The 22,555-nt window shown below is 48.7% G+C and overlaps 9 protein-coding genes across 9 annotated transcripts; 2 read left to right on the top strand and 7 right to left on the bottom strand.

Moving 5' to 3' along the window:
* Window positions 1-132: 132 nt before the first annotated feature.
* GGS22DRAFT_153732 (Tim44-domain-containing protein) lies at window positions 133-2,287 on the bottom strand. Its single transcript, XM_047959910.1, has 2 exons — window positions 1,261-2,287; window positions 133-1,207 (listed from the first exon to the last, which is right to left on the bottom strand). Exons 1-2 carry the CDS (start codon window positions 2,229-2,231, stop codon window positions 532-534), a joined length of 1,647 nt encoding a protein of 548 aa, XP_047823203.1. The 5' UTR covers window positions 2,232-2,287; the 3' UTR covers window positions 133-531.
* A 243-nt stretch (window positions 2,288-2,530) lies between these two features.
* GGS22DRAFT_153731 (translational machinery component) lies at window positions 2,531-3,458 on the top strand. The gene has a single exon (XM_047959909.1). It carries the CDS (start codon window positions 2,640-2,642, stop codon window positions 3,372-3,374), a length of 735 nt encoding a protein of 244 aa, XP_047823202.1. The 5' UTR covers window positions 2,531-2,639; the 3' UTR covers window positions 3,375-3,458.
* Window positions 3,459-4,693, bottom strand: GGS22DRAFT_153730 (DUF862-domain-containing protein). The gene is made up of 2 exons (XM_047959908.1): window positions 4,363-4,693; window positions 3,459-4,295 (listed from the first exon to the last, which is right to left on the bottom strand). The coding sequence occupies exons 1-2, from the start codon at window positions 4,468-4,470 to the stop codon at window positions 3,627-3,629; spliced, it is 777 nt and encodes a 258-aa protein (XP_047823201.1). The 5' UTR covers window positions 4,471-4,693; the 3' UTR covers window positions 3,459-3,626.
* Window positions 4,694-5,044: 351 nt separating this feature from the next.
* Window positions 5,045-6,946, top strand: GGS22DRAFT_153729 (putative GTP-binding protein). The gene is made up of 3 exons (XM_047959907.1): window positions 5,045-5,559; window positions 5,616-6,101; window positions 6,313-6,946. Exons 1-3 carry the CDS (start codon window positions 5,413-5,415, stop codon window positions 6,862-6,864), a joined length of 1,185 nt encoding a protein of 394 aa, XP_047823200.1. The 5' UTR covers window positions 5,045-5,412; the 3' UTR covers window positions 6,865-6,946.
* A 213-nt stretch (window positions 6,947-7,159) lies between these two features.
* On the bottom strand, window positions 7,160-8,404 carry GGS22DRAFT_184942 (uncharacterized protein; the record flags this gene model as incomplete). Its single annotated transcript, XM_047964248.1, has 1 exon — window positions 7,160-8,404. One exon carries the CDS (start codon window positions 8,402-8,404, stop codon window positions 7,160-7,162), a length of 1,245 nt encoding a protein of 414 aa, XP_047823199.1.
* Window positions 8,405-9,167: 763 nt separating this feature from the next.
* Window positions 9,168-11,828, bottom strand: GGS22DRAFT_153726 (uncharacterized protein). Its single transcript, XM_047959906.1, has 2 exons — window positions 11,158-11,828; window positions 9,168-11,100 (listed from the first exon to the last, which is right to left on the bottom strand). Exons 1-2 carry the CDS (start codon window positions 11,163-11,165, stop codon window positions 9,432-9,434), a joined length of 1,677 nt encoding a protein of 558 aa, XP_047823198.1. The 5' UTR covers window positions 11,166-11,828; the 3' UTR covers window positions 9,168-9,431.
* Window positions 11,829-14,803: 2,975 nt separating this feature from the next.
* On the bottom strand, window positions 14,804-19,271 carry GGS22DRAFT_70350 (VPS9 domain-containing protein). The gene is made up of 3 exons (XM_047967854.1): window positions 18,824-19,271; window positions 15,812-18,745; window positions 14,804-15,757 (listed from the first exon to the last, which is right to left on the bottom strand). Exons 1-3 carry the CDS (start codon window positions 19,158-19,160, stop codon window positions 15,072-15,074), a joined length of 3,957 nt encoding a protein of 1,318 aa, XP_047823197.1. The 5' UTR covers window positions 19,161-19,271; the 3' UTR covers window positions 14,804-15,071.
* Window positions 19,272-19,819: 548 nt separating this feature from the next.
* Window positions 19,820-20,862, bottom strand: GGS22DRAFT_70339 (methyltransferase type 11). The gene is made up of 2 exons (XM_047967853.1): window positions 20,811-20,862; window positions 19,820-20,733 (listed from the first exon to the last, which is right to left on the bottom strand). The coding sequence occupies exon 2, from the start codon at window positions 20,730-20,732 to the stop codon at window positions 19,998-20,000; it is 735 nt and encodes a 244-aa protein (XP_047823196.1). The 5' UTR covers window position 20,733; window positions 20,811-20,862; the 3' UTR covers window positions 19,820-19,997.
* Window positions 20,863-21,165: 303 nt separating this feature from the next.
* GGS22DRAFT_153717 (S-adenosyl-L-methionine-dependent methyltransferase) lies at window positions 21,166-22,059 on the bottom strand. The gene has a single exon (XM_047959905.1). The coding sequence runs from the start codon at window positions 21,988-21,990 to the stop codon at window positions 21,175-21,177; it is 816 nt and encodes a 271-aa protein (XP_047823195.1). The 5' UTR covers window positions 21,991-22,059; the 3' UTR covers window positions 21,166-21,174.
* Between the last annotated feature and the right edge of the window lie 496 nt (window positions 22,060-22,555).

The following is a 22,555-nucleotide window of genomic DNA, read 5'->3' as shown; positions in this document are numbered from 1 at the left end:
TGGATTGATAGGGAGTTGAAGAGAGGTAGTTGGTTTTACTAATTAGAAATTCTTAAAATGTAATGCATTTTAGATGATAGAAATACCCAAATGATATCTAAATCATATGAGGCAATAAGAAAGTGCTTAGTAGTTGGGTTTCGTCAAGACTCAAGCGAAAGCAACCATTTTACCCCCTAGAGAACCTAGAGCAGGTAGGTACCTAGAGAATCACCAAATAAAGGATATAAGCCTCACGGAATTCCCTTCCATTTCATACTTGAGTATCGTAATGCGGCATACGGCTTGAACTTCATACATCGCAGCCTCTCATGCCCGATCCTATATGCACCTTTTTGTCTATCATACATTCATATGCTACCATCGCCGCCTAACGCCTATTTGCCCTAATCCAAGGCTACCATTTCAGAGTGGTGTGATAAGACCGCCTGCCACAGTCTCTATTTTGTCGCCCTATGGCGGTTAATGTACAGTATTATAAACATAGATGTCGTGGCGAAACCGTCGGGTAGATAAGGGAGGAGATTTTTTTTAGATGTAATCCCTTCCGCTCTTTTGCATTTCGATCAACCTCCAGCCTCTTGTTTCGGGATCGCTAACCTCCTCAGGAGTTCGTGTAATACCGATCGCGTAGGTGACTAGTTGGACTCTGTCTTCCATACCGGCCGCAAGCTCGTTCGTCTTCGCGTTACGGTAAACGTGAACTTCCTGCGTCCGGCAGGTAACGATAAATACCGGAATCTCGCCCGGTTCGAGCATGCGGGCTTTCAAAACATCCACATTCCTTATATCTAAAATTCGACCATCCGATTTCAACCCAGCTTGAAGATATTGCTTGGTCAAAGCTTCATACACCGAATACTGGGCGGCGGAGAGCCAGAGCTTCAGCGTTTCCGTATCGCCCTTGACGTAGGCGTCAAGTACCTCGGGTAATATGTACTCTCTCAACTCTTGTAAGAATGGTTCAATTTGGAAATTAGGATCCATAGATCGGAATTTCTTGATCACCATGGCTGTTTCGTTCTCGGCGAAGAATCCGGCTACCCGGTCTGTGATACTTCGGGCTGTCGTAATTAGGGGGTTCTCGGATTCATTGTAAACGTTTTTCATGTTAAAGATTCCCTGGACAAGCTTGTTCTGATCTCGGAAATCCCGCCACGCCTCCTTCCAAGCAGCATCCTTATGGAGCGTAACATTTGTCCCAGCACTAGAAATTGTTAGATTTTACTTAGTAATATGGTGTATCTCTCTTGGACTTACTTTGGATCTTCGACCATGTCTTCTGCGTTACCATGAATAGAACGGGCTTGCTTCTCACGTAATTCTCTAGCTTTTCTTCGCTCCTCTTTTTCGACCCAGCCACCGTACCGAGAACTACTTCCGTCGTCGATGACATCCTTAACATTTTTATATGCCTCAGTCTCTCTTATAGGTTTGGTTGCTTTGTCGAGCATGTCACCGGTTAGATTGGCCCCCTTTCGAACACCCTTCATTACAGGAGTCTCCCATGTCCACGCTGCACCTTTTCCAACAGCAGTTGCAGAAGTCTTCAACACTTTGCCCGCCGTAGACGAAACAGCGCCAGTGGTATTTTCGTATGCTTGCCTCGCACGTCGGACTGATTCGCTCTCGGTGAATGAATGAGCAGAGTCGGCAAGCTGTTTGGTTGACTCGTTCCATTCCTTTGAAGCTTTAAACTCGGTCTGCATAGTCTCCATAAACACTTGCCACGGCGTCTTATCACCATGGGGTGGTGGAGGGGGTAGATCTTCCTTCTTCTCCTCTTTCTTATCCTCCTCATTTTCTTTGCCTTGCTCCTCTTGTTTCTTAGCTTCCTCTTCCGGTCCAGCCTTTGCTTCAGATTCCGCACCCGGGGCGGCCTGTTCTGCGTCCTTTTTAGGGTCCGCGGGCTTGGGATCCGCCTTGTCGGAATGCGCGGCTTGTTGCGACTGCTTCTGGTACCATGGTGACGTTTGGTGGAAGGCTCGTGATTGTAAAGTGGCTATTATCTCGGGAGTGAAGGGCGATCGGAGGGGAATGTATGGTGATAAGGGAAGTCGAGAAAAACGTAGTGGCGCTACATCGCTGCCTGCCGGCCTGGAGATATTTGCGGTGGTCGCTAATAACCGTCTATAGGCCGGAGATCTGCCATAAGAATAAGTGGCGAGCGCAGGTGCTCCTAGGAAAGCCGGCGGAGGTGCGCTCCTTGTAATTTGCCTTAGAGAGGTCATTTCGCAATATTAGAAGGGGGTCTTAAAAGACCATTAATTTGGAAGTAGAAAAAAAGTGAACGCCGATCGAGGAATTTTATTTTGCAGCTGATCTGATGTAGAAGGCGGGCGACACCGGCAGTTAGAAAAATTCCTAGAGCTAACGAACTACAAAGTACATTGTACACTCCCACTTAACCCGAAGAAGTGAAAGTTTATACATTGAGCCAATCAGCGTGCAGAAAAGAAGGTCACACCCGAAAGTCTAGATTTCGCTCGCTCCGAGACGCAATTGACGTTTCGTTCATCAAAATTAATTTTGAGCTTTATCAGCCGCAAGGCAAAGGCGACCACCATTGAAATCGCCGCCGCTGCCATTTTACATGCAAAACGACGAAATTGATCTAGCTCTATGCGGTGACAATTACAATGAGCCAACCATCGAGTCGCCTATTGGCGGCCACCCGTACTCGCATATCCTCTTCTCAACACACCCGCCAATGCCTTCGCTCATTCTCTCAAACCTGCATACGACGAGATGAATCCGATTCCACTCCCAGTGCATACACGCCGAACAGACTCCTCCAATCCCTTAGTAGGCAACGCACTACACAGGCGCCTCAATCGACAGGACCCCCACGGCCGGGAGCTGGACCTGGGCCCGGCTCGTCGGTGTCAGCTCTACAACGAATTCTAGCACAAGATGCCGTCGCAAGGGCGCGCAACCAGCCTACGAACGACCAGCTCCTGCAGGAGGCAGCCAACAAACAAGAAGACTGGGGCCCATCGACCGAGCCTTTCCACTTTCACATATATTCGCATAAGCACAACGCGCATATCACGGTGACGAAGCCCAATCGACAAGCCATTATCAGCATGTCCACTGGCAATATCGGCTTTAAAAAGTCGAAGCGCAGTTCCTACGATGCCGCCTACCAACTGACATCGTATGTCATAGACAAGTTACATCAAGGAAACTGGCACAACACTATAACATCTATGGAAGTCGTGCTGCGGGGCTTCGGGGCTGGACGGGAGGCCGCAACCAAGGTTCTCTTGGGCACTGAGGGTCGTATGCTGAGGAATAAGATTATTATGGTATCGGACTCTACAAGGCTGAAGTTTGGTGGTACAAGAAGTCCGAAGGCCAGAAGATTGGGTTAGAGAGTTAGCAAAGACAGCCAGTGTATATCATACCCTATCACCATGTACATTTATGGACAAAATCACGCAGCAAATGAATATGGATGCAGTTAAATGACGTAAATTCAACATAACGTGCCTTAAGCAATAGAGCGGCCATTTGGTATCAATCAAAACAGACCCCAAAAGAACGCCACCCAGTCGGGTTTCCGTCATGATCACTGCCAACGCCTTATAATGCACACCGTCAACCCAAGCCGCCCGCCATTCCGTCTAGGACATGCTTCCCCTACCTGCCGAAGGCGCTCTTTCTGCCGGTGGCAGAATTCGCCCACTGGTATCTTTAGCCGGACCTTTCCCCTTGCCGTTCCTAACATTTCGACGTGTTTCTTCGTTGTCCCAATCCGACTCTTCTTCCTCCTCGTCGCTTTCCGCCGTAGCAAGCCTTCTTCCGTGATCTTGTCGTAGCATCCTCGTTCCTTCGTTATCATTATATCCTTCATCATCTAGCAGCTCGCCTTCGGCAGTCTCGAAATCCGGCGGCTCAACCCAATCTCGGGGAACGACGCACGGAAGGGCAACTCCGATGCTTGCGGCGCGGTTCAGCCAGCCGGGTCCGGGCCGACCGGTAAGCTTCTCACAGAGATAGCTAGTGAAGTGATTGCAGTTCTTAGTGAGCAGATTGTAGGCAGTGCCTTGGAACTCGTCGGAAGCGTGGCGAATGATGGAATCGATTTCGGCTTGTGTCGCGAACGTAAAACCGTGTAGAATCTCGGTCCTGAAAGTGCCGCCAGGAGGCTCCGTTTTCGGCCGCGTCCAATAAACGCCCGTCATGCCGCGCTGGTCGTGTCCGCCATAAGCATATTCCTTCCCATTTATAACGACGCCGGAATGCAATAAAGAGGCGCCGACAGTCCACAAAACAGAGGAGAGGCGACCGGCCTGTTTGTGGTTGGTATTGAATTAATAGCCACTCCCGAAACTACCGCTACAAAGACTAGTTACTTACAGGTAAAAGGTCATAGACATTAATTACGATTTCCGTCCTTGATAACGACAGTGTTGATCGGTGAGACTGCCTTGACGATCTACTAGACGACGACTTCTTAGAGGACATCTTCGAAGCCTAATACAAGTGGTGATGGGTGAGAGAAACGGCTGGAGTCTCAAGTTTCTAGTGTCTAACGTAGTGGGGAAGAATGTAATCTTTTACTTTTCATCGAAGGCTTGATGTAGCTTCTACGCAAAGGAGTCAGCTAGATCGGTGGTGAATTATAGTATGTGGCAGAACTTTGGCGAGTCATTGCGAGTTGTAAATAATAAACCATAATAGGTTGACTAGAGGCAACTACGAAGACGATGCAAACCGCCGAGTGAGGAGGATCGAGTAACTGAGAACGTAAGCCACACACAGCTAGCTGACGTATCAGCCAATGAGTGACGAATCCGGTAGCTCGGTTGCGAAATGGATGAAAATCATTGGCCGAGGCTCCACTTTCAAGAGGCTAACAAGGCAGACCTGAGACAGTTGACTGAACAATGTGTATCTTGTACTTCGTACTTGCTGTCTAGCTGACAGCCAGGTGCGTGACAAGTGCAACCCAAGCAGCCAAGCTGTTTAGACTAACGTTTCGGTGAAATAGGTTAACCCGCATTCCGGCGCAATTCCTGAACCCAATTTTAATTGAGAACTCCACCAAAGAGCAAGCTTTTTTTTCTCCCAACTGCCCCTCCAAAGAGGAGAGGAAAAGGACAGGACAGCTGTACCAACCCGCGCGATAAAAATCTTCTCGAGGGCAGCAGTCGAGTGCCAACAATACTACAAATATATGGTGATCGATTATTAGACAGATATTCAATATTTGTCTGATTCAATATCACAGCCGGCCACTAGCCGAGAACCGTCGTCGTGTCTTCCTTTTCCTCCACCCTTCCATTCGCTTCTCTGTTTCAAACTCTTCGACCTGTAGCAGCTAGCTCTGCCTTTCTACCTCATCGCGTGCCTAGTTGCACTGCAATCCTCATCTCCACTCGTACCTACGCCAAGCGACGAAAAATAATGCCTCCCAAGAAGCAAGTTGTCGAGGAGAAGATCCTCCTCGGCCGTCCGGGGAACAACTTGAAGAGTGGTATCGTTGGTCTAGCCAACGTCGGCAAGTCGACACTGTTCCAGGCTATCACAAAGTGTAGTCTTGGTAACCCTGCCGTAAGTCGGTGCTCTCTGACGGTGGACTTCGTTTCCAGCTAAACAGGCAGGAGTAGAACTTCCCATATGCCACCATTGACCCAGAGGAATCTCGTGTCATTGTTCCAGATGAGCGCTACGACTGGTTGTGCGAAAAGTACAACCCTAAGTCGCGAGTGCCCGCTCACTTGACCATCTATGATATTGCTGGTCTAACGAGAGGTGCCTCGACTGGTGCCGGTCTTGGCAACGCCTTCTTATCACATATTCGAGCTGTCGATGCCATTTTCCAAGTTGTCCGATGTTTCGACGATGCGGAGATCATTCACGTCGAGGGTGATGTCAACCCCGTCCGAGATCTGGATATCATCGCGGAGGAACTCCGATTAAAGGATATCGAATTTGTCGAAAAGGCCCTAGAGAACTCCAAGAAGAAGACCCGTTTGGGTGGACAGAGTTTGGAGTTGAAGAAGGCGAAAGAGGACGAGGCAACCATAGAAAAGGTTCTCGCTTGGCTAAAGGACGGAAAGGATGTCCGAAAGGGCACATGGTCTCCAAAAGAGGTAAGATATGACTTTTTCTTAAATACCTGACTGCCTCGCTTAATATGATGAACAAGGGCCATAGCGCCTCATCTAATCCCAGCTCTTCGAATGCCTCAATAATACAACGCAGAGTGCATACTGAGATAAAAACTACTCTGATTACCTTAACCAACCTCTTTAAAATTATTCGTTGCAATCTGAAGGGAAACGCAGCTGACATAGTCAACAGGTCGAAGTCATCAATACCCTCTTCCTTCTTTCAGCGAAGCCTGTGGTGTACCTAGTCAATCTCTCGGAGAAGGACTACACTCGCAAGAAGAACAAGCATCTTTCTAAGATTGCCGAGTGGATGAAGGAGCATGCGGCGGGCGACCCCATCCTACCCATCTCCATATGCTTTGAGGAGCGTCTTACTCACTTCGGTAGCGATGCCGAAGTTGCTGAGGAGTGCAAGAACCTCGGTATTGAATCTGCACTGCCTAAGATCATCACGACGATGCGAAAGGCATTGAACCTTGCCAGCTTCTTCACAACCGGTACTGATGAGGTAAGGCAATGGACTATTCGTGTTGGCACCAAGGCACCCCAGGCTGCTGGTGTCATCCACACAGACTTTGAAAAGACGTTCATCCAGGCTGTAGTCTACAACTTCAACGTCATCAAGGAACTAGGTGACGAATCTGAAGTTAAGTCGAAGGGTAAGATTATGACTAAGGGCAAGGAATACGTAGTAGAGGATGGCGATATCTTGCTAATCAAGGCCGGTGCTGCCAAGGGTTAAAGAGCGAATTTAGATGGATCTGATAAGCTTAGCATTCACACAGCCATTACGCAGGATTAAATAAAAATATTACGAATAAAAATCATTATTTGCTATATATGACTAGCTCAAGGCGGAAACATAGCTATGACCGGCGAGACCACGCCTGTACCTAGTTACCCACATTCTATAATATTGGTTTTGGCAGACTGAAATGATGCTTTTCAGATATACCGTGGATATTATATGGATATCTAACATACCCCCTTTCCAGATCCGCCAAACTCGAAGTCTTACCAACGGAAGCAACCCTGCCTCACAACAATACATCAATCCCCTTCAAATCCCTAAGATCCTCCACAAACTTCATCGCCACATCCGCCAAAGCCGCCACATCCCCCATCGGCATCTCAAACAGCTCATTCGCCACATGCCACCGATGTCGCCACGCGCGGTTGCGGTACTTCACCCAGTCGATGGTCTCGTCGTCCCATACCTCGAGCCGGGAGTACAACCCCCGCATCACGGATAGCGGCTGCGTGATGTCGATGCGCATCCTGTTCACGTTCTTGGCGAAGAAGGTTACGGTTCCGATCATTTCGGCCATTTCTTGCATCGAGAGCGTGCTGGTTGGGTCGATCGAGGGCCGGTACTCGTCCATGTCGATGGCCGGGAATTTCTGCAGGAACTTTGCCCCGGCTTCGGGGTCGGAGTCCGTGACGTAGGAGGAGGCGGAGGAGGTGGCGTAGGTGGGGAGTTCGCGCTCGTAGAGGAGGTCTTCGTATGTGGGGTTTTGGGCGGTGGGGAGGGTTTGGACGCGTTTTTTGCTGGGGGGTGGGGAGGGGGAGAAGAGGGACCGGGAGGTGCTGGGCTCGGTGTAGGGGTTTGATGATGTGATGGGGGAGAAGAGAGAGTGGGCGGTGGTGGGGCCGGAGGAGGAGGATGATTCTAGGAAGCCGAAGGTTGTGGAGGGTTCTTCGGAGGAGGAGGATTCGAGGAAGCCGAAGGTCGTCGAGGCTTCTTCGGAGGATTCTTTGGGGGCTTCTTCTTCGTAGTCTTCCTCGTACTCCTCGTCGTACTCTCCCTCGTATTCTCCATCGTACTCTCCCTCCAATTCTTCCTCAACCTCTTCTTCAACCTCTTCCTCGGGCTGTTCCTCGATCTCTTCCTCAGGTTGTTCCTCGGGCTGTTCTTCGAGATCTTGTTCAGACACTTCCTCCGTCAACTCCATGGACTCAGTGGGCGAGATATCACTGAGCTCGGACGAGTCCACATCCGGGTCCGTCGACAGCGGGTCCGGGCCCCCATCCGAATTCTGGTCAAGGGGCTCGGGCTCGGGTCTTTCGATGACGGTACGTGTCTTGGCGGGAGGGCGCCCGGGCCGTTTAGCGGGTTTAGAAGCTTTGGAGACCGCGCCTGAAGTTGCCTGTCGCTTCGTCTTCGGGATCCGGATAGCTTGGGCTACGCTTGTCTTGGGTGTCTTGGAAACCGGAGGTTTGCCTGCGGCTATGGCGGCGTAGTCGATTGTGACACGCTTGCGCTTGGGATAGCGGGACGACATGGCGGTTCTTGGATGTGAGGTTTTCTACGGGTTTCCGGTGGCCTAGGTATACTCAATGAAGAGAACTGAGCAGACAGTAATATTGAGACAAGAATTAGATTGGAAGGGATATTAGGTGGTTTATTGTCTTGACATCTTTTAAAAGGATGACCCCTGTCTCAGGACTTTGACATAGAGCACATAATGACTATGTCCGCAAACGGTTTGATTTCTAGTAGTCTACTATTATCGTCATAAGTGTTACAATAAACCATGTATCTTTCCCAGTATATTCTGTGTGAGACAAGCTAGAACAAGTAATCGCTTTTAGAACATCTAGTACCATGATAGAAAGGAATGCGGTGTCGCAACTACCGTTTTCTATTCTTTGTCCAGCTGAGACAACTCGTAATTACTGAACAATGGCAGGATATGACTAGCTTTTTAGATAACTGCTTTCAATATCGTTATTCTTATTTCTCTCCACACCTATATCTCTAGCATGCTAGATTTTATGATAACCCTTTAAAATGTCCTTAAACCTACAGAATGAGTTTAAAGCTGTATGTCAAGTCAATCTAATAAATTTATATATTCCAAGAGTAGAAATACATTTCAAAGTGAAAAAGTAGTATAAAGATGCTAGTTCTTATTGTGTCCACTGAGAACTAAAGTCATCACCTATGTTATAGTCCTCCAATTAATATACCTATGCATATATAGGTAGGTAGGTAGGTACCTAAGTTTTCACACTCAGTGAGACACAAGTCACAGCATCCCAAGTCCAATCCAAATAATTTAACAATATTTCATAATTAAAGTCCCTAATAACTATCTTTTCCCAACCAAGCCCCGAGCAGTCCCATCTATCAGGCATCCAAGCATAAGTCATCAAACATCTGAACCCATCCAGCAAGTCAAAAAAGCCCGCAGTGTTCGTAACTTCATGCCTCATCTCTCATCAGCCCAAACCGCGCGAAGCGAGAACCAGCTCGTCGCGAATGACTAGGAAGTGCCTAGTATGTATGTATGTAAATGCAGCAACATATTAACAACCCCCATACCTCACCCCCCTCTTCCCAAGCTCCTTCCTCCCCACGGGCTCCTCAGGAAAAACCCATCCCCTCGCCCGCTTCGCCTCGCGCTTCTCCGCAAGCTGGGGCTGGGGCATCCAATCATCCCTCGGCAGCGCCTTCCTTCTCGTGCCTTCAGCCGGGGCCCCGATGTCCGCCTTCCAAGCCGCGTTCCCGAAGCCGAGTCCATGTCCATTAACACCCTCGTCACCAGCCATAACACAAAGCCCCCAAAGCGCCAGACAGGCCGTCAATTGCATTTCGCCGTCTTCGTTGGTAGCGTTGAGCTGCACGCTAGCGACCTCGAGGAACCCGAAATGCGGGGTCCCTTCTGCGCCGTTGCGGCATATGACGAGCTCGATCTCGGTGAGTATGAAACCGTAGCGGGTCCCGTGCTCGCGCATGGCGTGGTGGAGGTGCGATAGGCCGCGGAGATACTCTACGCGTTTGATGTTGCCCTCGACGCGCATGCCGGTGTTAAACCGGTCGAAGCTCTTCACGAGTCCGACGACGCGGGCGGTAGGCTTGCCACCGAAGATAGCGGCTGCGCTAGTGGAGTCGCCTGCTACATTGGCGACGAAGAGGTGGTCGTTTGCTGATGCCGTCTTTGAGGTTGTGGGGACGCTGAGGCGCATGGGGCGTTCCGAGGAGAGAGCGAGTGCAGCATTAAGTTTAGGGATGTAGTATGAAGCGTAGATGCTGTGGAGCGCTGCCTCGGTCTCCGGGTGCCGCGAGTTGGTGGATGGTTGTTGCAGCAGTGGTTGTGGGACCGGGCAGTTGAGGAGTCCGGAGGCACCGGGAAGAGAGAGGATGGTGTTGAGGTTGAAGTTGGTCCATGACCGGATTTGTCGGGCATCCCACCAGAAGTGCTTGGTATTGGGGTCGCGGAGCGGGAATGAGATTGTGCGAACTAGAGATGGGGCGGGGTTTGAGGTTGAGAGGTAGTTCATGAGGGTGGTGGAAGGGGTTGGGTCAGGTGTGGGCGTAGAAGCGAGGCTCAATGGTGAAGGGGCGCGAGGAGTATACCCGAAGAATAATTGGTCGGTTTGGGACTGGGTCACTGCCGGAACGTATGATGGCATCTGGCGATAAGGGAAACCATATTTCTCAAGCGTCGTGCCGTCGAGGCTCACAGCTGAAGAGCGACGAGAATGGCCCATACTCATGCTATCTTGAGCGAATGTGACAGGGGAGCATAGTAGCGATTGTGACATGGTATTTTGGTCATCTATGGCCGGGAAAAATGCGCTTGAAAATTGGGCCAGCGTTTCCGGGTTAGTGAAGCTCCGGGTATGCGAGGGGCGGAAAGCTGCGCGGCGGCTTGGCTTCGGCGTAGGCGCAGGAGAAATCTTGATACGCTTTGGGGGCGAGTCAATAGCCTGGTCCTGGGAACGGATCTTAGGTAGTAGGATGGGGCCATGTTGCCGGATTGGTGGTGGCGAGCGGGAAGGCGTAGTTACACGTGTGCTGACCGAGTCGGAGGGCGACGACTCGACAGTAGAGCAGTAAGAGCTATACGAGCTTGAGCGAGCGTGTGCAGGAGTGTAAGGTATCTCTAGGAAGGATGGGTCAAAAGAAAAGCTCTGCGGAGGAGTAGTCTCGCATGTGGGAAATATGAAGTCAAAAGACATGTCTGCTTCCAGACTATGTAAACGCCTGTTAGTTACATCTTGTCATGGACAGGGCGGCTTCAAAACTCACGTAGCCATGTCGATGTTTATGTATGCGTTCTTGTCTGCTTAGACAAGAACTAGTTGATTATAGATTATAGAATGAGGGTATAGGAGAACCGGCTCCGAATGTAGTCGTCTGTGTGGACTAGTAAGATGGAAGATGCTGTGAAGCGGAGAGAAATCTTGGGTCGCGTAACTGGCGGCCTGCCTCAGGAGAGAGATCTAATAAATATGAAAGAAAGAAAAATGCAAGCTGATCCTATTAGATCAGAGAGTTGATACTGAAGAACTGGAACGAGAAGGGAACGGATGGAGGAGGAGGACCGGTCCTCTTATCCTCGAGTTGGATGGCCGGGCTTGAGTGGACCGGGATGCCAATCACCTCGGCGGAACTCGCCTTGTACTAAACGATGATGTATTCCACAAATGCAAGATGTCCAACCTGAAACTTGGAGAAGCAGACTAGAATTCGGATTCAGAGGTATCACTCATGTACGTAGTGCGGTACGTGGGAGCCCGAACGATCAGGTCTATGGGGGGTCAGGTTGAGTCGACCCATAGTCCAGTTTGCGTAAAGTGGACTTTGGGTCCTTTGGGTCCTTTGGCTTGACAGCTCTGCGGCTACGCGGTACGTATTTCTTGATCTTTAGCGCAGGGTAGCATCGAGAGCGACCACTATACGGTAAGCGGGAAGCCGACTTTGCACGTTGAGATCTGCGCAAAATGGGCGGCTATAGCACAGTCTGACAGTATAGAGCTCGGCTTGTAGCTCCGTAACACCCCTGCCATAAGAGTCAATCGTGGGTACGACGATCTGACCTATCAGATATCAAGACAGGGGTTTCGTTACTGGCTGTCGAATCTTGACAGTCTACCAATCCTCCACAATCGGTAATACGTTCCACAATTCGTGTCTCCATATTGGAAGAATGCGGGAGTTTTCCTGTCTTCTGGAGCCTGTAACTCGCAGGTTCGATATAGAGAAATGCAGGCATGTCGAGTGAACTACCTAGTAATCAAGATACCGCCAGTGTGACTCATATTAGAAATAGACACATGTTCGATTGTGCATTAGTTCGGCTTGTTTCCGTCGTTTGTGTGGAACCGAGATGCATCCCCGGGATGGTTTTTCTAAGTATCCTGCATAACGCCAAATCGACGCGCGGGCGCGCCACACGATCGTGAGTGAGGCACGTCCGTTGCTACATAACCGTGACGGACTGCACGTTGTGGCGAACGAGATCGCGACACACAGCCACTTGATCTATATCATGAGACTCCGTAGAATTCAAATCCATAGATAGCTAGACATTTTCTCGTTTCTCGGTGCACTTAATTTGTTATTAGAATGCGTCGCATCCCACTACGGCGGGGAGAGGCGGCGCGCATTCTGCTTGCTACCCAATCTTCGCAGCCGCGCACTCCGCCACAGGAAAGTTGAGATTCCGGGATCCTTCGCCCTCGTCGGCAACGTTCGCCAGAAACAGTAACAGATCTGGTCAAGACCTAAGTGGTATTCCTGATCGCCCCGAGATCTGCCGGAATGCAATGTGCGCTTGCGCTTAAGCTTAATTCCAGCTGACGAGATACATCTGAGAAATGCTTTGCTTCATTTCAGTAACCGCTCGCCAATTTTATTTGCCGAGACAAAAATAACCTGAGCATTGACGAGAGAGTCGGATTCGTGATAAGATAGGGTAACAAACCAGCCACCTGGACTGCTGGGCACCTCGGCTGCCGGGTGTGTCTGTGCGTTTGGCGGAGAATTGGGGGCAGGTAACGCTATGTTTAGCGCGAGAAATTGATTTGCGCGCGTCTATTTACAGAGGATACGGATGGAACCTGGGGAAGATCTTCTCCCACTGTTCAATGCTCTGCGGATAGGCGGCAGATTTGAATATTGCAGTGGGGCTTTTCTTCAAGGTGAGTTAAACGAGTATTCGGTGAAAAACAAGAACATGATTTTTCGAGTGAGCATTTCTCCGACCCCGCGTAATATTAGTAAAACCGGTCATAGAACAGCGCGAGATGAGGCAAGACAAGGCGCCGAATACGGCCATGATCGAAACGGGTGAGCTTCAGGCCACGTTCCACAGCATTTTAATCTGATAATATGTATAGACGCCGCACGTAAGCCATCTATATGGATACCGGGTCTGTAAGATTATTTGCATTCGTTTTCTTCAGCGGCTATAGAGATCATCGTGAGATCTCATCCGTATGATAATCGTCCTTGGTCATACCTCATTAGGACGAAGAAGCTAATAAGTCCACGTCCTTAGTTCTTAATTAAATCTTCCATAAGATTCTTCAGAATGTCCGATTGCTACCTTAATCTCGGCAAAGATGAGAAGCGCGCCTAAATTGAACGTCCTTCCGTGGACTTGCGGTGCTTGCGTGGATCGACCAAGATCATATGTCAGGTGGGACGGTTGATAAAAAAGGTAAGCGGACCTAAAAGCAACAACTTACAAGCACAGCCTCCCCCGGCGCGTAAAATGCCACGAAAGAACGCCGCAATCTGCGTGTTCCACGCCCGGAAGGCCCCACCATCCCCGCGCTCGCTCCTGATTCGCCCGTTTCCTCATCCCCACAGGAAGTCACGACAAGTAACTATTCGCAGCTACCGCGACGCGTCAAGCGCCGTGATTGGCCATCAGCAACTAGCCCCGGTGACATGTAAATAGCGGGCAGAGCGGGCAGCGGGCAACAAACATGATGGAGAAAAAAGGGAAAGAGAATGTTTCGTTTCAAGTCCATTCCCGTTTAGGTTTTTCGTTTCAGATCTCCACTGCCGGGACCATTCTCGTTCGCTGACATTTCGTTTCCCACTTCCCGTTTACAGTAGCTCAGGTGGTCTAGCTTCACTTTCCACGTTCGAGTGAGTCATCTTTCCTTGCTATCGCATGCACCTACATACATGCATGAGGGGGAATCATACGTATGTATGTAATGTTTGTCTATCAATGCATGCTTCTAGTCTTCTAGATGATCAATGATATTCGCGATCACGATGAGATTACGGGTCGCGGACTTACGTATTCGGAAACGGGCTGCTTTGGTAGGTATGAGTAACAATGCTTACGGGATGAAGGATGGTGGATGGTGATCTGTGTCTAGATGATAAGCCGATGTAAATATCAAGTGGCTGGGAATGTCTCTCCTTGTGACCACCTACGTAGGTATGTATGTATGTACAGATACAGATACAGGGACAGGTAATCACGCCTCAACAAATTTGCAACATGTGTCTTGTCAATATGGAAATATATTCACCTTAAACACCGACCTTCGGTATGTCAAAAGAAGAAACATGACACAGCTACTTACAAAGAGATGTGCCTCGATTGATTGGCCGCCCGGCATGAAATGCCGAGAACTACGACGTAGAAGCAAAAGACCCTAGGACAACGACCAAGATCTCGATAAGTAACATGCACTTTATTTCGTTTCCCGCGGCCATTATTCTGCGACCGGTCTCTCTTTTCCCTTATTTTATTTAGCTCGCGCCTCGCACCTACGCAGCTACGTAACTTGGGATGGATGCTACCTGTTGGGCCGTCTATGTAACTAGGTCGTCCAAATTGGCCGCTGAAGCGAAGCGCCCGTCGGTGATCAGGCCTGTTTCATATCCAGCAAAGCCACATTTACACAGCTGAACACGATCATACGGCATCATAAACCGTCGTAACTTGGGTATAATATGTCCTTGGGCTGCCTCCCGGTTTTTCAAGCTGTCGCTTCACTTATTCTGAGGCGGTACAATATGATGTAAGGGTTGATGATTAAATTGCGGCGCGAACACGGGAGAGCTAGATCCCGGGTAGGACAACATCCAAGGATAGCTGGAGTGGCGGTGATAATTGCAACGATTTCAGAATTGTTATTCAACGGCTCTTTACTGAGGTGTCCCGAGTCACCACCTCAAACCGTCACCGATGTCTATTCTACTCTATCCGCAAACGCCTCGCTAGATGTACTAGGCTCGCCCTCCGCAGGATCCTTGCCAACGCCGTTTTCGATTACATCGCCCTCCTCATTATTACTAGCATCTGATTCTTGGGGTCCATTGTCAAAGTCCAAATGCAAGTCTTGTAGTTTTCGCTGTGCCCTGCGTAAACCTTGTAGTCGCTCACGCTCCAAGACGAGCATGCCCCTAGCGAACTCTCGTATGGCTCTGCGACCCATACGTTCGTGCATCTCCTCCCATCCAGCTAGCTCACTTGCCACCGTCTGTTGTGTATACCGGAGTTCCTTGCTCAAAGTATCTACCTCAGTCTGGGCGCGTCTTGCCCTTTCTTCCCTATCCTCGTTGAGTCGTTGGCGTGTTTCGTCGAGCAGACCAAGGGGCCATCTTGTTGAGCGTGAAACGGAGTTGTAATTGCGTTCAATTGCTTTGCGACAAGATACAATTTGAGTAACAAGTTGAGGTGGTCGAGATAGAGATAAGAGCATAGCCTGGATGGTAGATTGGACAGCTAAGAAAGAATTATGAAATAAGTATGACGGATTAGATTGTGGTGGTATAAGCGTGTAAACATAAGCCTCAAACGCAGATATATGAGTCTGCGGGACAAACGCAAGGTTAGCAACCTCTCGCGATACTTCACTCGCTGCATCGTAGAAGTCTAATAGTCTGTTAGAATTGAACATCAACTTGTTTTAGGGGGTATGGTCCATACCGTTAGCAACGACGCCGATAGCATTGGCCCGCCGCGCCACACTTTTAGTTGAGTAGTTGACACTACGGACCATATCTCGGGCATGGTCCACAAACTGTTCCACTTCGCGGATATCTTCGAGAGGCTCAAACTCGTCTCTTACCTTCTCAGCTCTGGTCGCGGCTTTTAAACGGCTGCGCTGCTCTATCATGTCCGTTTGTACATCGGGCACGAGGAAGAACTCCCACAACATTTCATGTGTCGCAAAAGTAGGATGAGCTAAGAGTATTTTTAAGAACGAGTCTGTTCGTATTTGGAGGTCCTTCAAAACGGCCCTTGAAGGCTTTGAAGGGATCTGGAATGGCGACCGTTGACTTGATATTTTTGGTATCCATGATGCCGGATTCTCGACAGATAGTAGGTTAGCGAGGCGCTCAAAATCTGCAAAGGAGCGACGACAAGTAGTGACCGCATAACTCTGACGATCTACGGGGGCACCCGATTTGAGAACAAGTCGGATAGTAGCATCTTCAACAAAAAATGACCTAACGACACCCGTAATGCGACCGTCTTCGGCAGGTGGCATAGTGAATAGAGTCAAGTCATCGATCTTGTTGCGAACATCATCATCCTTTGCTAATTCTACTGCGGTGAGTCCACGCAGTTCCTTGGCGTATACATCTACTCTCGGGTCTGAATACATCGCTCTAACCATTTCGAAGCGACCGTATTTGCTCGCTACCATCAGAGCGGTAAATTTCTTGTCGTTTGTTGCATTGACATCGACATCACACTGTATAAGAATTTTAACTGCCAGTTGGTGATCGTTAATGATATGCAAGAGGGTATTTCCCTTCGAGTCCACGTGCTGATCCAGGTGAAGGGGCTGGTTGTCGCCCTGCGCCTGTGTCGCTACTTCAATGCCGGCCTCGACCATATCGTGATAGTTTTGGTGGTCGTACGAGCGACAAAGAGCAAACAGTGGTGTTTGACCATTTTTATCCTTTTGCCGCCAGGGAAGCAATTTACCGATGCGCGCGATTAGGGACGGCGCGTGGAAGAGGTAGTGTGCGACGCTTCGGCCCCGACTATCCTGCAAGGAGAGATAATTCCGAATCTGCGGTTCGGGAGTCGACGCCACGACAAAATCGAGAATGATATCAATTAGCTCGGTGCGACCGAGTTGAACAGCAGCGCTTAGCAGGCTGGTACCTTCATTATTGCAGTCATCCAGAATAACATTGGCTGGGAAATAATCATCGAGTGAAACCAAATACTTTAATACTTCTGCTCGCTCATTTTGGATAGCCATCATCGGGATTGATTCTCCAAACGCATCTTCAGTCTGACACAATCGTTCAATCGACGTATCACCTTCTAGGCCGCTTCCGAGTGTGACGACGCTCCCGGCTCTAGAGTGATAAGAATATTCGGAGCCACTTGACATACTCCTCGTGTCCATAGAAACTCTCTTGATCCTCTTCGCCGAGGGTATAGAAGAATCGTTCGTTGCCTGACTTTGAAATGGGAACACGTGGCTTAATCCTGATCCTTGAGAATAAGATTCCGATGGCGCGAACACTGTCGAGGACCTCCTTGATGACCCGTTAACCATACTCCAACTAACCGAAGGTGCATGATTCGATATCGGGGAGGAAAGGTGTTCTTCATCATCAATAGAGTCTGCATCAGGGTCCATCATTCTCTTGAGCTCCTCCATGTCGCCTTTTTTAGTAGCATCCCATAGAGCTTTATTCCGACGGCTCGCCCTTCTTAAGCTGCTCGAATCCGTAGATAAATATGAAAGTACAGCTTCGAATGTACTAAGAGCGTACCCTATCTCGCCGCTATCCACATCGTCGATGAAGACAAAGTGTTTTATATAGATTAATCGAGCTTGGAGGTGTTTTACACCTGACCGAATCAGGACAAATAGAAGCAGAGATACCAGTGTATCGGCATTAACAGTGATGGTAGGCTTTTCAGATGCTGGATTAGACTCGGTACTGAGTTGTGATTGCTCAGTTAATTGCGTAGCGGCTTTCATCGTCGACAGTAAAATCTCCATCATTTCCTGCGGAGACATAGATGGAGTCATCTTGCGAAACTCGTCGACTGCACGGCCGAGCCTAAAGGTGAGCTCGTGCTTGGCTCTAGGGCCACCTTCGATGAAAATGCCTAATTGTGATATGTCGATGAATTCCATCTGCCGTATTTTCGCTTCAAGCTCAAGATCATCTGGGCGTCGCATCGCAGCTAACCTGGGCCAAATAAGATTATGAACATTTTCGCTGACATAGCGTTCAATTAGCCGTTCAACGACCGGCCCGGTAAGTTCAGTCGTCGCACCGAGCATGGAAAGCTGCTGATTGTCAACACTTTGAAATAGGTCAATGGCATTCGTTACGGCCGTCTCCAACGAAGCTCTCATAACATCTTCATCATCTTCGGTGTAGAAACTCTCAGTTGGTCGGGAACGTGAACTTTCTTGTCCATCTAGACTGTTTCTTCGCGCGGATAAGCTGTTGGAACGGGCTCTTTTCATAGCAGTCACGATGGGGCCATCTGGGACAGGATCGGGGATATGTGTCGCGGACGGAGGAGGGGGCAATGGCCTCTCGAAAATCATGGTGAACTCCCTGAACAGCTTCTCTAGTCCGGGTTGCATTTGCCTTGCGATCATCGGGAAATGGTTTAACAGATCGTGAAAACTCCTAATTTCCTTCTTCCGTGGTAAGCTGGGCTCACCATTCTCGATGGCTGCTACCTGCTTGGCCTCCGCAAGCTTCTTCTTGGCCATACCCTCTATGAATATAGCACGCGGTATCTCCCTGTCTGCCCAGATGCCAATTAAGGGTCGTGATATATAGTATATAAGCCATTGTCGTGGTTCGATGGTATCGGTGTGCCAAACAGCATCATTTAGTAACTGTGCTTGAGCAAGCGTCTTGAATCCTGCCACAGTACGGTCTGTTAGATAAAGGGCAATGCGCTAAAACGGGTCGGTCGCATTGCTTAGAGGACTTCACTTACCCTTATTACTAAAAACGAAGTTATCCTTAATAACGACGCTGCGCCCATTTGATGTTGAGTATTGTTTTGGCTTGCCCCTTTGTTCGCGCAAGTTTCCGACCGAGTCCTTCCCTCCCGCAGCGGTAGCCGGACTGGGAATTCGGAGTACATGGCTTCCCAGAAAGTCTTCAGATCCTACGATATCTGACAGAGACAGGCCGCTTTCGGTTTCGCGGGAGGTAAGGAAAAACTCGGTAGTCGGGACAAGAAGGATATAGTGGTGGACAGGAGAACACTGGGCGACGATGGGACTTCCTGGTTTGAAGAAAGAGGCTAGGAAGGGATTCAAGGGTTGCATTCAAGCAGATGTTATTGTAGTTGTCCCTGCCAGAATTCCCCAATCATTCCTCCCCAGCCTAGTGCCAGGATTTAGATAATTTCGTGAGTTGATGGACGAGGCCTCGAATGGTCAATTGTTCGATAGCTTAGAGCTATGGTCGATCTGGTCGCTCGGACAAGGAAGCTCCTAGTACGGTCTCCAAGTTGATCTCCAGGTTCTCCAAGTATCGTATCTATCGTATCTAGAAGCGCGACAGGTGTAATGAATAATTAGTTGCAGGATCTTGTCGTGTTACAGGTAGTGCGTTGCAAATTGACCGAGAATATCGCGACAATAAGACCAATGTTCGTAATTCAGCTGTCAAAGTCGAACATTGTGTCGCATTAAGGGATGACGACAAGCGCAGGTCTATCGTCCACGGTCCACGGGCTGCACGGGTAGCTTGGGAGATGATCCCTGGCCTATCCAGTTTGTCCAATGTTACAACTTACAAGGATATCGCTGATATTGCCGATATTTAACCGTCATTATCTAACCTATCTACCAAGGTACCTCTCATTACTACAAGCTGGAAATGGTAAAAACTAATTCGACGGAGGAGATTTCAATAAAAGGACAATGAACATGATTACAGAGTCAGTTAATTTGAATATGATAATCGGAATTGATTCGTAACTCTTGAAGATCTATCTGCCTCAGTACGAGATTAATATGAGCTGTAGTCTTTAGCTGCATATATCATCAATAATGCATATGTAGGTACATATCCTATATATGCAGTTTACGGTTCCAAAGTTATCAATAAACTTTCCTGGGCTTCGTACTCCAGGCAGCCATAACTTTGACCTTGAACATTCAACATTTCATCGCCCCGACCAACAGGAATTTTGGTCTTATTCCATCATCTTCCGAAGCTGGATATACCTTTAGTTCTTCTTCCGTTGGAAGCCATTCAATAAAGTCTGTAAGCTGAAGGCCACTGCTTAACACAATATTGATATAAGAGCCGATTGTTCGATGCTGTTTCTGGACACCATCTACAAACCACTTAGTCGTTCTTGATCCTTCTTTCCGGTAATCATCCAGTGGCCAGATCTTTTTCTTTCTCTCGTCATCCACCAGGAAGGCAGGATTCGACGGCGCGGTGTATATTGGATGCTCAATAGAGAAAACGAGCCGACCTGACGGTTTCAAACTCTTGCTTATCTCCTTGATTAAATTCGGTAAGTGAACGAGATAATGGAAGGCAAGAGAACTAAAAACGAGGTCATATTGGTTTTCCGGCAATATTAGTTCATCGAGATCAGCCCTCTCATACGTGACCTTTTCATCATCGGTCATCACCCGTGCTCTATCCAACATATTTTGAGAGAAGTCGATCGCGCGGACAGACGCTGCACTGTTTTCTCTTGCAAACCGAGAAAACCAGCCAAACCCGCAACCTAAATCCAGTATATCGAGACCATTGAGATCTGGAAGCAATGCTCTCAGTTGAGGCCATTCTCGGGCACCTATGAGCCCTTTAACTTGACGGTCCAAGGTGATATATCTCTCGAAAAAATCATCTTGATCGTAGATATTCTGCGGCATCCTACCCTATTAGCATATGGCTTGTTAGCCCCTATCGCCTATATTAAGAGAAAAGCTACCTCCGTAATATCAACTTACCTATGTCACTTTTCTTAAGAGAGACGTTCAATGATATTCAATAGGATAAGCGACACCGACTACCCGATCCCAGTTAAACTCATCCCGATAATTCAGTCAGCTATGGGTATCCTAGGTTTAAAGCTTTTTATTTCTTCGTTGACGGACTCAACTGCCATCCCTCTCCAACGACACCCCACATCGCATGTAAGCCATAAGCCATGAGCCCTCCGTCGCCAGCAAATGACGATAATTCTCGTTATCACAGTCAGCACCATGAAAGGGAGCTAGTGTATATACCAACAGTATTAATTGCAGAAGGCAAGTTTGGGGGTGATTATCATCTAACCAATCGAGGATGGTGGCTCTTTGACGGTATGCAATTCTATTGATTTTCACTCTTGCTAAATAGGCCTCCGAACCAACACGTAACACCAACCCATTTCCTACTCCTAGGGCCTAATTTCTCAACCATGGTCTCGTTTACCCTTATCTCCTTGATCCCAGTTTCATATCCGTCTCCCATTTCCATCACTTCCAAACCCCATCTTCTCGCCTCCGCCACGACATCCGCGACCGTATGCGCGTAACTTATCGGCCGGATCTTCTCACCCGTCTCGGCGTCCACGAATCCGGCTTGGCTGATCCCACCCATGTGCGCATGCATATTGGTGAGTAAGAGCAGGCCGCCCGGTCTCAGAATCTGCGAGACTTGCGAGAAAAATGTTGGCAGCGGCACATGCTCGGCCACTAAAGTCGAGACAACGCCGTCAGCCTGTTGCGCGGACTTTGGGGGCGATGGCGACATAATCATGTCGAAGACCTGCAGATGTAGCTTAGGGGTCTCTCCCGCGGGTTCTCGACTCGGTATACTAATTCGATCATTCGCCTCATTTAGTCGCGACCTCGCCACTTCAAGCATTCCCCTGCTTGAGTCCAGAGCAATCACTTCCTCTATATCCGGGACTGTGAGGAGGAGTGCAGTGTTGCGGCCCGTTCCACAACCTAGATCCACGATGCGCCACGGTTCAGGCGATTTTAATAATCGCAAAAACTGCGGAAATAGCGTCTTTAGCTCGATGGTATCGAGCGCTTGTAGGAAATTACCGTCTGTGTCGTAGACTGCCGCCCATCGATCATAAGCTTCAGTTGTGGACAGGTAGCGGATAGATGTTGAGGGTAGATTTTCAGGATCACCCATGTTGAAATATTCCAATTAATTCTAAATTAAGTTCTATTTAATGGTCAATTCAAGAACATCGGACTATATATGAAGCTTTTATTTTCAGCCAGCTCACAATTGTCTCGGGTAAGTCACCAGCTGAATCGACTAAAGGGCGCGCCGTCTTGATACTGCCTGTTGCCCCGCAAACCTAGTCAAGTACCCCATTGGTCCCTTTGTAGGTATGCATACAGTTGCTCTTGGTATAGGAGTTATTCATATATATTCGTAAATCTTTTATACATCTCATATAAGTATATCTCAATTTACCATTTACGAGTTAGAATGCGAATACATGTCTAGTCTTCTTAAGTCGAAGTCGCTAGTTCTGCGAAACTATAAAGACAATAACATCAGGAAGGCCGACATGGTCCACGAACATCACCCTCCGAGGCGGAAAGGGTACCCACAGTATCCATAGATATGAACAACACCATTTAGGCATTTGAGGTTTTCCAATCACCGACAATTCTATCTGACAGCTTACTTGCCAGGGGAAGAGACCAGTGATAATATCCAGAAGGCATCACACCACTGTTACACA

Source organism: Annulohypoxylon maeteangense (genome assembly GCF_022496945.1).
Source record: "Annulohypoxylon maeteangense strain CBS 123835 unplaced genomic scaffold GGS22scaffold_2, whole genome shotgun sequence".
NCBI lineage: Eukaryota > Fungi > Ascomycota > Sordariomycetes > Xylariales > Hypoxylaceae > Annulohypoxylon > Annulohypoxylon maeteangense.
This window is presented reverse-complemented; position numbering and strand designations above follow the sequence as displayed.